Source organism: Myotis daubentonii, chromosome 1, assembly GCF_963259705.1.
Source record: "Myotis daubentonii chromosome 1, mMyoDau2.1, whole genome shotgun sequence".
NCBI classification, from domain to species: Eukaryota; Metazoa; Chordata; class Mammalia; order Chiroptera; family Vespertilionidae; genus Myotis; species Myotis daubentonii.
Window position 1 is genome coordinate 189,997,665 of NC_081840.1, and position 15,820 is coordinate 190,013,484.

Consider the following 15,820-nt stretch of genomic DNA (forward strand, 5'->3'; position numbering starts at 1 on the left):
GAAGGCTGGGTCTTCCCTGGCAACCCAGGTCCCCAGCCCCTCCTTGAGTGGAGTACAGGGCCAGTGGGAAGCTTGGCTTTCTCCGTCACCAGGAGCAACCCAAGCCTCCTGCTTGCTCTAGCTCCATTGCCACCACCATCTTCAGTCATCTTCAGACTTTGCTCCATGCCTGTGTATGCAAATTAACCACCATCTTTGGGTGTAGCAAAGTGGCAGAGTGGTGGAGTGATGCTTAATTTGCATGTTTCTATTTTATTAGTGTAGACTAGTGGCCCAGTGCACAAAATTCATGCACAGTGGGGGTGTGTTTCTCAGTCCAGCCTGCACTCTCTCCAATCTGGGATCCTTCAGGGGATGGCCAACTGTTGGTTTAGGCCTGATCTGAACCCCCCTGCCAGACTGATCACCTCCAACTTCCCCCCACTGCCAGCCTGCTCATCCCCAACTTGCCCCCCCTGCCAGCCTGATCACCCCCAACTGCCCTCCCCTCCTGGCCTGATCACCCCTAACCACTCTGCCTCTGCCCCGCCCCCATGGCATTGTCAGGAAGGATGTCCAGAAGGTCTCCTGGAAGGTATCCTGGTCTAATTAGCATATTACCCTTTTATTAGTATAGATAAGTGTTCAGTAAGTATAAAAATAGAAGTGATAATTTGCCAAATATTAATCATTCAAAAATAACCATCATTAACACTAAATGCATACCATTAGCATATGTATATATACAGAAGGAGAGCTAGAATAGTTAATAACTTTATAAATATAGATTGTATGAATTTTAAAACAAAACTTTAATTTTACCTATTTTAACTAAAGACAAATTAAAATGAATCTATTACCTATATTTAACTGTAGATATATATAGTTATATCTTAGTTTTTTTTCTCTGAAACATCTCATCAAAGTTAAGAATTAATATATGTATGCATAGTGTTAAAATATTTTCAATTGTTTTCCATCTTTACCATTTTTTAATTGTTCTAATCAATTTTTATTTCTCTGAAATTGCCCCAAATTGTCCATAAATTTGTATATTCACCTTTTTAACATGAGCATTGCTCACTGTTTCTAATTTATCTTTTATGTGCTATGTTTAATTATATTTCAACAGCTCACCTACATTGTTTATCACTTTTTTTATTTTACAATCAATTTTTGATCTCTTATTCATAACCCTTAAATTCTTATTGCAAGTTTATCTATAAGATATATGTGAATTTCAATATTAAATATCTATCTATAAATGGTAAAAAGTTTGAATGATTTAGAGAGATAGGCTTTTATCACCAGTGTAGTTTATCTTAAATGTATTTAAGCAAACCATGTGAAATTTCTGTTTTGACCCTACCTATATTTTAATTCCATTAAAAGTGTAGATGATTATTCTTTCTTGTTGTGCACAAAAAAAGAACACAGTACCCCTTGCTGCTGGATCTACTGTACCACATTCACTGTTGAGTGAGGATGACCTCATTTCTCCATCCCCAATCCCAACAGTGTCCTGCTCACACTATGACATCTCTTCAAAAACCACTTACCTTCTGTCATCTTCATGTTTCCAGAACCAGAGAGAAATATACTAATTCTGCCTCAGCCACCAAATGTCAAGTGAAGACACAAATTCCCATTCAACTACATCCCTACACCCATCATTGTTTTGAGAGACCATTAGAGATATTAGCTCTATAACTCTGATTACTGTGATTCCATAATAGTTAGGGGCTCAAATTCTAGAAATTTATTTCTATTTACCTTGAAAACTCAAATTCCATCTCCTTGCCATTTCTAAAATTACCCTAGTACCTTCATCCAATTTTGACATTGCCAATAGAGACAATGTCCTTTTTGCATCACAAACACACAAGTACGTGCAATGGAGGAATCTCAGGTTTTGCAAAAATAATTAATCTATGTTCACTACCAATTTCTTGTGCCTATCATTATTAATTAGTCAGACATTAGGGTCCATGCTTATGATTTTTAATGGATGTTTTCCCACAATATGGGTTAGCCACAATCTTGGCCTTAGAGGAGTCCTTAAAAATCACACTTCAAACAATATTAAATTTCCTTCTTGAAAACAAAATGAGGCTTATTCCTTTTTTCTATGTTTACATTTGACCAAATGTAAAACAATTTACATTGTGTCAAAAATTTATTTCTTCCATACCCTACCATTTACAACTCTTGAAATACCATTCCATCAGCAAAGTTCGTGTCACAACTAGAATTAAATGTTTCCTCAACACATCTATGAATAACATGTTAGGCAAAGGTATCAAATACTTACAACTTCAATGAAAACAAAGCTCTAATTTCTGTCTGTCTTTGTCTACCAGCTATAAAGAGAATGCTATGAGGTTATCAAGCATTCACCACGATCAACCTATAAAGCCCTTGGATCGAGCGGTCTTCTGGATCGAGTTTGTCATGCGCCACAAAGGAGCCAAACACCTGCGGCCAGCTGCTCACAACCTCACCTGGGTCCAGTACCACTCTTTGGATGTCATTGGGTTCCTGCTGGCCTGTGTGGCAACTGCTATATTTTTGGTCACAAAATGTTGCTTATTTTCTTGTCAAAAATTTGGTAGAACAGGAAACAAGAAAAAGAGGGAATAGATCATTCTCAGGGTGGTATAAGTCTGAGTGGGCAATCTTGTTCTGTTTAGCCACAATGACCTTCATGAAAACATATCATCTTCATCATGTTTTCAAAATTCCCATTTCTCTACCTTAGCCTACAGATAAAGCCTAGAATTTGACAATACCATCAACTAGTGAGCATGTCCTGTTCTTCCTTTGTCTTTTACCAGATGGCTTTACCTTCTTCCTCTCACTTTCCTGACACAAGGACACTAATAGTTTTATGTAGATTCTATACACAATATTATCATTATTTTTTAACCTGAAGCGGTATGCTGACTAACAATATGCTAAATCCTGGGGAACACACAAAATGAGAGCTAAGTTTGATGGATGTAGGGAACATGGAAGAATAAAATTCACAAATTCACCTAGAACATACAAATCAGAGAAACATCATAGAAGATTAGTATGTTATAAGAATAGCATTGATTTTTTTTCTGCTTTCCCAATGTTACTGGATTCAGAGCATGAAATGATAATAACTGGGATGGCACATCACACTAGGATAGGTCTACAAATTTCCACTGAACACATGCATAATCTTGGCTCACATTCCACCTTTAGTCAATAAGTATATTGGGTACCTTCTTGTGCAAGGGCCTTCAAACAAAAGAGATCAATTAGTCATTTTTTCTACAGGACAGAATGTAGCAATATGTTAAAAGTAAGCAAATCACTTTTAGAGGAAATAATAGTACTAAATATAAATAATTTATTAATTTTATAAAAATTTTAATTAACAGTCCAATTAATAAAGAAGTGAAATGTCAATTTATCATATTTAAAAATCACTAATGCTCACAATCCTTAATCACTATAATCAAAGGTTTATTTTTGTCAACAAAACAAACATTTACTGGGGATATATGATCATTATATTCTGTTTCAGTCTCTATCATCTACAAATTTAAATCCATCAATTACTTATGCCAAGAAGATATTAGTAGTTCTCCTTGACCATAAATGTTATAGTAAATATTTATCAATGCAAAAAACTAATAAAAGACAAATGTTCATATTTGAATCAGCTTTGCATTCATTTAACAAATAGATTAAGATTGAACTTTCTTTACCCTTTATAAACTCAACTAAAGGCCCGGTGCACAAAATTCATGCATGGGGGGGGGTCCCCTAAGCCCAGCCTGAACCCTCTCCAATCCAGGTTATTATGTTTTGAGAATAACTTTATTTTTGCTCCATACCTAGTTTATTTTCTGCAGTTAGTCTGCTCATGTGCCGTAACAAGATACTGCAGACTCAGGAGCATAAGCAACTAAAATTTATTTTTTCACAATTCTGGAGGCTAGATATACAAGATCAAGATGCCAGCAGGGCCTGGCTGTGGTGGCTCAGTGATTGAGCATGGACCTATGAAGTAGGAGGTCACTGTTCAATTTCCGTTAGGGCACATGCCTAGGTTGTGGGCTCGATTCCCAGTAGTGGGTATGCAGGAGATGACAAATCAATGATTCTCTCATCTTTGATGTTTCTATCTCTCTCTCCCTCTCCTTTCCTCTCTGAAATCAATAAAGATATATTAAAAAATAAAGATGCCAGCAGAGCTGGTTTCTGGTGATGTCTCCTTGCTGACTGCAGAGAGCAACCTTCACCCTTTTTCCTCTCATGGCCTTTCCTCTGTATGCCCCTGGTAAGAAAAAGATGCCTTATGTCTCTTGCTCTTCTTACAAGGCTACACGTCTTCTGCTATTAGAGTCCATCTTCATGATCTAATTGATTGTAAATATCTTGTTAAAGGTCTTATCTCCAACAATAGTCACATTGGGAGTTAAGGCTTCAATATATAAATTTGAGAGTGTTACACAATTCAGTCCATAACAAGTTCTACAAAACAATTATACTTGTTTTGACTTTAATCAACAAATATTTCTTGCATGCCTTTTATGTACAAGGGACAGTTCTGAACATTTTTTTAAATAAATCTTTATACAGATTACTATAGTTGTTCCTCTTTTTCCCCCCATAGCTCCCCTCCACCCGGTTCCCACCCCACCTCCTTGTCCTTACCACCTCCACTGTCCTCTTCCATAGGTGTATGATTTTTGTCCAGTCTCTTCCTACACCCCCCATACCCCCGACCCCTGAGAATTGTCAGTCAACCCCCTTTCTATGCCTCTGATTCTATTCTATTCACCAGTTTATTCTGTTTGTCAGATTTTTTATTCACTTGATTTTTAGATTCACTTGTTGATAGATATGTATTTGTTGTCACTCTGTTGTTCATAATTTTTTATCTTTATTTTTTTTCTTCTTCCCCATCTTTTTTTAAAAATATATTTTATTGATTTTTTTACAGAGAGGAAGGGAGAGAGAGAGAGAGTTAGAAACATCGATGGGAGAGAAACATCGATCAGCCGCCTCCTGCACATCTCCTACTGGGGATGTGCCCGCAATTAAGGCACATGCCCCTGACTGGAATCATACCTGGGACCTTTCAGTCCGCAGGCCGATGCTCTATCCACTGAGCCAAACCGGTTTCTGCATCTTCTTCCCCATCTTAAAGAATACCTTTAATGCTTCATTTAATACTGGTTTGGTGGTGATGAACTCCTTTAGCTTTTTCTTCTCTGTGAAGCTCTTTATCTGACCTTCAGTTCTAAATGAGAGCTTTTCTAGGTAGAGTAATCTTGGTTGTGGCTTCTTGCTACTCACCACTTTGAATATTTCTTGCCACTCCCTCTGGCCTGCAAAGTTTCTGTTGAGAAATCAGCTGACAGTCATATGGGTACTCCCTTGTAGGTAACTAACTGTTTTTCTCTTGCTGCTTTTCAGATTCTTTCTTTGTCTTTTGCCCTTGGCATTTTAATTATGATGTGTCTTGGTGTGGTCCTCTTTGGATTCCTTTTGTTTGGGGTTCTCTGCACTTCCTGGACTTGTAAGTCTATTTGTTTCACCAAGTATGGGAAGTTTTCTGTCATTATTTCTTCAAATAGGTTTTCAATATCTTGCTCTCTCTCTTCTTCTGGCACCCCTATAATTCGGATATTGGTATGCTTGAAGTTGTCCCAGAGGCTCCTTGCACTATCTTCATATTTTTGCATTCTTTTTTCATTTTGCTTTTCCAGTTGGGTGTTTTTTGCTTCTTCGTATTTCAAATCGTTGACTTGATTCTTGGCATCCTCTAGTCTGGTTGGATCTCTGTATATTATTCTTTATTTCAGTTAGTGTATGCTTAATTTCTGATTGGTCCTTTTTCATATCCTTGAGGGTCGCACTATATTTCTCGGAGGTTTCTAGAAGATTCTTGAGTAACCTTATAACTGTGGTTTTGAACTCTATATCCAGTAGTTTTCTTTCCTCCATTTCTGTCATTTGTGACCTGTTTCTTTGTCTCTGCATTTTGGCTGCTTCCCTGTGTTGATAGAGTGGCTTTGTGTGCTAAGTGTCCTATAGGGCCCAGTGACTCAGCCTTCCCAGTCATCTGAGGTGGACACTCTTGGTGCACACCTTTGTGGGTTGTGTGCACAGTCTTATTGTAGTTAAGCCTTGATTGCTGTTGGTATCACTGGGAGGAATTGACCTCCAGGTCAATTGGCTGTGCGGACCAGTTGTGTCTACAGTGGGAGAATGTCTGTGCTGGAGACACCCATATAGGGCAGGACATGATTCAGTGGGGCTTTAGCACTCACTGAGTCTGTCCCCTGAGTGTGTCTCTTATGGATGTGAAGAGTTGTAATCTGAATGGTCTCACTCTGACCACTGGGTAGAGTGGCTCTTGCATCTCCAAGGAGATGCAAAGTCAGCCACTGCCTGAGGCCACCCAGCAGGAGCTACAGAGAGATCTGCAGCTTCCTCCTCTTTGTCTGGGGTTTGGAGGTGCCCAGATGAGGCGCAGCTGTGAAGTAATGCAGGCTACTAATGAGCCTTAGGCCTTCTTTTGGAAGCTCTGGGGTTCTCTGACCCAGCTACGGTTTGACAGGTTTTTAGGTGGAGAAAGGCCAGGCCATTCGTATGCAAAAGCCTCTGCGCACAGCTTGGGTGGGGTTGTAAATTGAGTGGGGCAGGGTCTCAGGGAATCACCAGGGTGGAGCAAACTGCAATGGCTTCCAGTCTGCTATGCCTTGGAGAGGTCCCGGGATCTGTGTTCCGCGCCCGTGCAGGAACAATGAACATTGCAAGCACCTCTGCGAGAAAGCCACCCTCATGTTTCAGTCCAATGCCAGACAGTCCAGTTTCTCTCCATATGAGTCTGGGTCCCCAAATTCTCACCCAGAACTGAAGTTCAGAACATTCAGGAGCTTTTATCTCCCTCCCAATTGAAAAAGACAACAGTGTACTCAGCTGCCAGCCCCTTTCGTGCACGCCTCCGTACCTCCACACTTCCACACCTCTGCACCTCCTACTGGACTCAATGCACTTTTCTCTTTCCTTCTGGTTGTAGAATTTCCACTCTGCCAGCCTTCCCGTGGTTCTGGATGATATTCGTTTTTTATTTTAGTTGTAGTTTTAACGTGGTTGTGTGTGGCAGCAAGTTCATGTGTTTAGCTATGCCGCCATCTTGGTTGTCTCTTGAGTTGTAACCTTTTTGCTGGTGGAAGTTTGTGCCTTCTGTTTCTCTGAGCATTTCTTTAGACAATAAAGATAACCAATGGAATGATTTTTTTCCCCAATAAGTGAAGATCTCTTAATGTTTTAAAAGTAAAGAGATTATTTTAAGAGAAATAAAGAATTATAGAAAAATTGTTTTATTAATTTTAATGAGATTTTTAAAGACCAGTACAATTGATAATCTGAAAGTTAAACATCAATTCATTATATTTAAAAATCACTAGTATTCATAATTTAGTAATAATACTATACAATCAAGGAAATCATTTCCTACAAAAAAACCTCGTATACTCTGAATGTAAGATCATTGTAATTTTTTCCAGTCTCTATGTTCTACAACTATAAATTCATTACATGTGGTTTCATTCATATGTGGAATATAAGACAAAAAGTAACAAATGAACAAATATAACAAAACATAGAAAAAGAAAAACTCATAGCCCAGATGGCATGGTTCAGTGGTTGCACGTTGACCTATGGGCCAGGAGGTCACAGTTTGATTCTGGGTCAGGGCACATGCCCAGGGTTGTGGGCTCGATCCCTGGTGTTGGATGTGCAGGAAGCAGTGATCAGTGATTCTCTCTCATTATTGATGTTTCTATCTCTCTATCCTTCTCGCTTCCTCTCTAAAATCAATAAAAATATATTTTTTTAAAAAAAAATCATAGAAACAGACAATAGAATGGGAATTACCAGAGGGAAAATAGGTGAGGGAAGGGCAAAATGGTAAAGGGGATCAAATATATGGTAACAGATAGGAACTAGACTTTTGGTAGTGAGCATGTAATAGAGTATACAGATATCAAATTATAATGTAGTTGTCCACCTGAACTTTATGTTATTAACCAATGTTATCTAAATTTAATAAATCAACAAGTACTAAATAAATCTTTGACAAATCCTAATATGGGAATCAGGATTTGGAAGTAAAGCCACACCATATTTTCCTGACTATTCTTCTGCATTTGAGAAACAGCTCCTGGATTTTTATAGAAGCTAAACAAAACCCCAGAAACCTGCTTTCAGCCAGCCGGGATCTCAGAGCTGGAGTTGAAACAGTGTTTCAATTATAGAACCCAAACAAACCAGATACCTGCTTTCAGCAGTGGAGGCCTAAGAGCTGGAGCCAAGCCTCAGAGCTAAAGCTGGCCCAGAATAAAAAAAAAAAAAGAAAAAAAGGAGCAGTTGGGAGCTTCAGTCACCCGCCAGCCTGAAAACAGCCCTCAGCACCTCACCAGACTGGCCAGGCACCCCAGTGGGGACCCCCACCCTGATCCAGGACACCCTTCAGGGCAAACCAGCTGGCCCCCACCCGTGCACCAGGCCTCTATCTTATATAGTAAAAGGGTAATATGCCTCCCAGCACCAGGATCAGCAGAGCCATGAGGCCTCACTGCCCTGGTGTCAAGCGGAGCCGCGAGGCCTCCCAGCACCAGGATCAGTGTGACGGGGCAGCGCCCAAACCCCCTGATCGCCCTGCGGCTCTGTGTGTGATAGGGGGTGGGGCCACAACCTCCCTATCCGCCCTGCTCTGTTCGTAACAGGGGAAGGCACCCCAACCCCCTGATAGGCCCTGCTCTGTGCCTGATGGGGGGAGCTCCCCACCCCCCTGATCACCCTGCGGCTCTGTGTGTGACAGGGTGTGGCGCCCCAACCCCCTGATCGGCCCTGCTCTGTGTGTGACAGGGTGCGGTGCCCCAACCCAGCCCCCCACAGGCCCTGCTCTGTGTGTGACAGGGTAGAGCCATAACCTCCCCATTGGCCCTGCCCTGAGTGTGACAGTGGCGGTACCCCAACCCCCTGATCGGCCCTGCTCTGTGTGTGACGGGGGGGAGCTCCCCAACCCCATGATGGGCCCTGCTCTGTGTGTGACAGGGGGGAGCTCCCTAACCCCCTTATCGACCCTGCTCTGTGCGTGACAGGGTACGGAGCCCTAACCCCCCTGATGGCCCTGCTCTGTGAGTGACAGGGAGCAGGGTCCCAATCACCTGACTGGCCCTGCTCTGTGCGTGACAAGGGATGGCGCTGCAACCTCCCCATTGACCCTGCCTTGAGTGTGACAGGGGGCGGTGCCCCAACCCCCCAATCGGCCCTACCCTGAGCGTGACTGAGGGTGGCATCCCAACCTCCGGATCCACCCTCCTCTGTGCATGACAGGGGCAGCACCCCAACTCCCCAATCGGCCCTGCTCTGAGCCTGACCAGGGGCTGCACCTAGGGATTGGGCCTGCCTTCTGCCACCCGGGAGCAGGCCTAAGCCAGCAGGTCGTTATCTCCCGAGGGGTCCCAGACTGCGAGAGGGCACAGGCTTGGCTGAGGGACCCCCCTCCCCCCCAAGTGCACATATTTTTGTGCACCGGGCCTCTAGTATATATATAAAGAGCCAGAGTCAGTAACATACAAAACGACTGAAGGCTCGACCAGTCACCTGCCCCAAGCCCATAGGGGGCTGGTGAGCTGTGGTGGAGCGCAAGCAGTGGGCAGCTGCACTGGGCCAGCCCCACCCCTTCCCCCTCCATCGGCACACAGTGCCTGTGCCAGGCAGAGGCAGGAGAGGCGCATCCCGCACCCCACCAGGTTCTCAGACCCCCGCACCAGCATCGAGGCCATGGATGCCAGTGCTTTGTTATCCGCCACATCTCTGTGGCCCCGGCATTGCCTGGGCAGAAGTTTTGCACACATGACCTACCCGGCCCAGGGCCAGTTTCTCTGTCTACTCTTGCTACCTGCTGCCCACCTGCCACTCAGACACCTAAGACAGAGACTCATTCTTGGGCAGGCCCAGATGTTCCTTCCCACCCCCAAGGGTCCAACTGCCTTGGCTGTGCCTGTGCTCTGGGAGGGTGGCTCCAGGCTAGGGACACACAGCCCTTCCTCTGCAACTTCCCACCCAGCAGTTGGGGAGGGGGCAGCCTCCCTCCTTTCCAGTTCCATCCTAGCGCAAAGGCTGGGGCAGTCTCCACCCCAAAACCCTCCAAATCCCTGGAAGAAGTGCCCGCCCGCCCAGCCGGGACTGGCACCTCAGGCTCCCCACCCTCGAGAGCCTGCACCCAGCCTCGCCAGTGGCTGCCACTCCCCTCAGCCATCAGCCCTCCAGCACGTGAGGAGAGGAGAGGAGGAGGGAAGCTGTCAGTGCGACTCTGTAGGGTTCAGCCGGCCTGCCTGAAAGCTCTCCCCACGTGCCTCCCTGCTCCGCCTCTGCAGAGGGGACACTGCCCCTGAAGCGCATTCGTCAGGGTTGCTGACATCTTGGGAAGGTCTACCCAAGGCCTCAGGTGGTAGATGTCCCACAGACGCCATGACAAATAGGTCATGGAGGGTCAAAACACTGCCTCTGGTTGAAGGAGGTGCTGTGGGAGCAAAGGGACCAAAAAAAAAAATAAAAAATGGTTATGTCCAACAGCCATCTAACGCCACACGTGGTATGCAAATTAGTCATTGTTAGAGCCGAATTTAGTACTGGTTTGCTCCATTTTAAGCAAATCCCCAAATAGACTTACCATGTTGATAATTCACTTTACTACAGAAAGAATGCACAAAAATTCTTGAAATATACAAAATATTTTACACCTCATAGTACGAAATGTTAAACATCATTAAAAATAATCTCTATGAATAAAGGGAGTTGATATTAGCAAAATCTAATATACCCAATTCAAAATGTCATTCAGAAATGCATCTACTATGTAAAATCAAAGTATGGGATTTAGGGTTTGGAAAAAGCAACTTTACTCTGCTCTACCTGCTCATCCCCTCAGCATTATGCTTTGCACAAAAGTCTCAATAAAGAGATGGAGCAGAAGGAAAAGTAATGCCTCATGGCACTGAAATTTATCAGTTTCTTAAACAAATATTTATAAAAGTTGTATTAACTTCGTGCCTGTATTATAGAAACACAATACAGCCCTGTCTCTATCTTCAAAGGGTTTAAAGTCTCTGTGAGTTTCCAGTAAGGTAAACCTGTAAACAACAAAAGAAGGAGCAGGTTCCAATACAATTCTTATTATAAAAATAACTGAGTAAAAAACTGTCCTCACTCTCCCTCTAGAACAAGAATAAAAAGGAGCAAATAAATGTAATGAATGAATCTGAACACCTCTGGGGACCCCAACCCTCAGGGACTAACACAGGTTTTGTGAGGCCTAACATTTACTGAACGTGAAGGACTAATTTTAAGGGAGGAGGGTTAAACAAGGTTCAAAAATGACTTTATTTAGAATAAGAAAATAAATTACAAATAACTGTAGGCTTGGGGAATCTGTCCCTTTCCCTTTTAAATCATTTCAGGCAGGTTATCCAAAATGCTGCTGATTGCAACTTGCTTGCTCTCTCCCCCAGAACAAATCCAGCCCTCACAGGGACTCTGATGCTTCCTTAGCTTTACCATAAAAATTAAAAAAAACAACAACAAACATTTCAATGACACTCCTCTGGACAAAATTCTTTATTTTTAATTTTATAAAAGTAGTAAATACATAGTTCATAATGTATCTTTTTTTTCCTAATAGGTGTGTAGTGTAGTAGTATATAATTGTTGTTTTTATTCTATTGTTGACACTATTATACATGTCTCCCATTTACCCCCCTTTCCCCTCCTCCACCCAGCCCCCCCACCTCTTGCCATCACCACAATTTTGTCTATAACCATCCCCCTCCCCTCTGATCTCTGTCAGTCACTTCCATCCTGTATAATAAAAGGCTAATATGCAAATCGACCAAATGGTGTAACAACCAGTTGCTATGACACACATTGATCACCAGAGGGCAGACACTCAATGCAGGAGCTGCCCCCTGGTGGTCAGTGTGCTCCCACAGGGGGAGTGCTGCTCAGCCAGAAGCCCTGAGCTGGGCTCACAGCTGGCAAGCACAGCATGGTGGCGGGAGCCTCTCCTGCCTCCATAGCAGAACTATGGATGTCTGATTGTTGGGTTAGGCTCACATCCCCCCGAGGACTCCTGGACTGCAAGAGGGCACAGGCCAGGCTGAGCGACCCCAGCCACATGCATGTTGGGGGCAATCAGGCAGGCAGGTAGATGTGGTTATGGGTTATCAGGCAGGCAGGAGAGCAGTTAGGGGCATTAGGCAGGCATTCAGGTGAGTGGGTAGGAGCCAATGGTCCTGGATTGTGAGAGGGCAGTCCAACTGCCAGTTTAGGCCCGATCCCACAGGGAGAGGGTGCAGGCTGGGTTGAGGGACCCCCCCACCCCGTGTATGACTTTCATGCATCCGGCCTCTAGTTTATTTATTTATTTATTTGTTTGTTTGTTTGTTTGTTTGTTTGTTTCTTTGTTTATTTATGGTGAAGTGGCTTGAATCAAGACCAAAGTCTCAAAAACAAATTTGCTAAAAATTAACCAGGAATTACAGGTCATAGAAAATAAGCTCTTAATTGAGGCATTCAAGGTAATGGGAAGGAAAAACCAGGCATCAAATGGCAAACAAAGTTGAAAGCTGGTTGGTGAGTGAAGTGGGAGGGTAAGTAGGTCTGTCCAGAATAAGATTAAACAAGTGATCCAAAGACCAAAGTTTCTAAGGTAATTATGCTAATAATTAATCAGAAGTGATAGCTCATAGAGAATAAGCTCTTAGAAGAGATGCCATAGCAAAGGGCATGCAAGGTAACATGAAGAAAACTAGGTATCAACTGCCAAACAATGAAAGTAGAAAGCTGAAGAGCAAGAGTTGGAAGGTGGGTAGGTATGTGGCAAATGAATGACTAAGCAAATAATCCAAGAACAAAGTTATTAGTGGGTTTGCTAAAATTAATCAGTAATCATAGGTCATAGAAAACAAGGTCTTAGATGAGATATCATAGTAAGCACATGCATTGTAATGTGGGAAAATGGGGGCATCATATGGCAAAGGAGTAGGTGGTTGGGCTAGCAAATCTGTGGGAAAACAAAACTAAACAAATAATCCAAAGTAACGAAGAAGCTTAGAAAACATTTTAGATAAATAATGCTACAAATAGACTCTTTAAACAGTCAGTTTCCCATCCTGACTTTCCACAAGTTACCCATCACAGAATAGCTGATTTATTCTAAGGGCAATCTAACAAAGAAGATCCCTTGATCTAGTTACATTTAAGAGACAATTTTCATCTTGCTGGTGAGCCTTCCTTACCCCCTTTCCCACATGTTTGGCAATATTTATATTTAGTTTTTCAAATATTGATAATTTTTTTGGAGACCAGATACACAAATTTAGGTATGGAAAAATACTCGATAGACTGAATCATGGGATAGCTCCTCAGGCTCCCATTCTTTCCGGGAAGCTCTCAGGCTGCCTTCTGTCTCTTTCTCTATGTCTATAATCAACAAAAACATAGTTAAAAAATAAAAATTAAATAAATAGATAGATAGATAGATAGATAGATAGATAGATAGATAAATATTGCCCCAGTGACCTAGGATTTCTTGGGATTTCATCCCATTCAGAAGTGAAAATTTCACCCTGGCCAGTTTAGCTTTGTTTGGAGCAACAGCCTGTGGACTGAAGGGTCACAGGTTCGATTCCCAGTAAAGAGCACATAGCTTGATTGCAAGTTCAATCCCTGGCACTGGTCAGTGCACATACAGGAGGTAACCAGTTGATTTGTCTCTCTCATTTTAATGTTCCTCTCTCTCTTTTTTTCTAAGATGATATAAAAAAACACCACTCCTTTCCTTTGAACTTTCAGTGACTCACATTGCCTACAAAATAAATACATGCAATCCTATATAATAAAAGGCTAATATGCAAATCAACCGATCGGCAGAAATACCAGTCACTATGATGTGCACTGACCACCAGGTTGCAGACGCTCAATGCAGGAGCTTCCCCCTGGTAGTCAGTGCACTCCCACAGGGGGAGTGCTGCTTAGCCAGAAGACAGGCTCACAGCTGGTGAGTGCAGCGGTAGTCGCAGGAGCCTATCCCGCCTCTGTGGCAGTGCTAAGGATGTCCAACTGCCAGTTAAGGCCCATTCCCCATGCGGGGAGCGGGCCTAAGTTGGCAGTTGGAAATCCCCCGAGGGCTCCTGGACTGCGAGAGGACACAGGCCAGGCTAAGGGACCCCCCCCCAAGTGCACAAATTTCATGCACCCGACCTCTAGTAGAATATAAAACACTTTGTGCCCAACACATCTATCATTTGTCCTTTATTTCCAAAACCCCATAAGGTACTGCATATATTATCAGAGTGAATCACTCTGTACTCTTAAGAGAGAATGCTTTTTCACCTCCATGATTTTGAACATGGTGTTGTTAGAATCTTGATTCACTCCCACATTTGTTTACTGGACAAAACAACTCCACACTAACATCACCTCTTATGTAATTTTTTCTCTCATTTCCTCAAACAGACTTCCTTTTAAAAGTCACAAAAATTCATATGATCCCATGAGCACAGTAATCCTATGTAGAAAATATTCCCTTCTTTATTGGCTTATGCTGTCTATTTCTAACAATGGAACTCAGGATTCATTGTTTTCATTAATCTCCTTTTTAGGTCACACCCATACCAAACCTTTATTCACTCATGGTGGTGTCATTGTTCACATGGAGGCCAAAGGATCAGCTATTATATTGGACTTGAACACAATGTCAACTACAGATTTGTTGAATGCATTGAAGACTGTCATTAATGATCCCTCATGACTATAAATTTTTTTTACTAGGTAGTAATCCTATATAATAAAAGCCTAATATACAAATTGTCCCCTTGACCAGGAGTTTAACCAGGAGTTTGACTGGGGGTGGGGCCAGCGGCAGCAGTGGCAAGTGGCCAGGGGAAGGGACCTCCTGCCCCCATGGCAGCAATGGTGGTGGTGGCAGGCGGTCGCTAGGGACCCTACCTGTGCACAAAGTTTGTGCACTGGGCCTCTAGTTATATATAGTTGCTCTTTTCAACAGTGATTATGACTTTTGTCCCATTATAAAGAAGCTAACTTTGAAATAATAAAAATGATAATCAATTTGAAATTCACTTTACCATTCAACCAGACAGTTATTTCAAATTTGCATTCTAACCCTATAGATTTAATGGGTAACCAATTAGTACAACAATTTTCTATGCAAAACAATTTTAAGGTTACAAACAGATTTTAGTAAGAAGCACAAACTTTTTAAAGTGTGACTAAATCCACAGAAAGACTAATAAACATGACAGCAATACCAGAAAATATTTCAATTCAATTCTTAAAATTTATGAAACTATAAAAATATTTTGTTAAAAAATATTTTAATGAGTATCATTATTTTAATAGAGTATATAGTGAGATATAATCTACTTAGCATAAAATTCATCATCTTTTTAAAGTATAAAATTCCAATATATTCAGTGTCATTACATAGAGTTATGAAACTCTCACTATATCATCTTAATGTAATTTTAGAACATGCCTATCACCTCCAGAAGAAATTTCATACCCCTTAAAATTCACTCTCCATGCTCCTTCATTCCCCTAGGCAAAATAGATTGATAGATCAGATAGATAGACAGATAAACTGGGAATACACATTTTTCAAAAGTGTATGTAATAAAATACCAGAATTGACTATATATCTACCCATAAACCAAGACTCAGAAAATTTGAAAAGATGCAATTCATACAGAGTATATTGTCTGGC

The 15,820-nt window shown here is 42.1% G+C and overlaps 1 protein-coding gene across 5 annotated transcripts in view; it reads left to right on the plus strand.

Annotated features, from left to right (window-relative positions):
• The window catches only part of LOC132218478 (UDP-glucuronosyltransferase 2A1-like), a 60,900-nt gene extending 56,323 nt beyond the window's left edge, over positions 1 to 4,577 (plus strand). For 3 of the 5 annotated variants that reach the window (XM_059669747.1, XM_059669758.1, XM_059669738.1), the window contains one exon: positions 2,340 to 4,577. In XM_059669747.1, coding sequence (XP_059525730.1) covers positions 2,340 to 2,619 — 280 coding nt within the window. In that variant the 3' untranslated portion in view covers positions 2,620 to 4,577. The remainder of the gene's footprint in view (positions 1 to 2,339) is intronic. The other 2 variants (XM_059669751.1, XM_059669755.1) reach the window with 1 other exon arrangement.
• Positions 4,578 to 15,820: the final 11,243 nt, after the last annotated feature.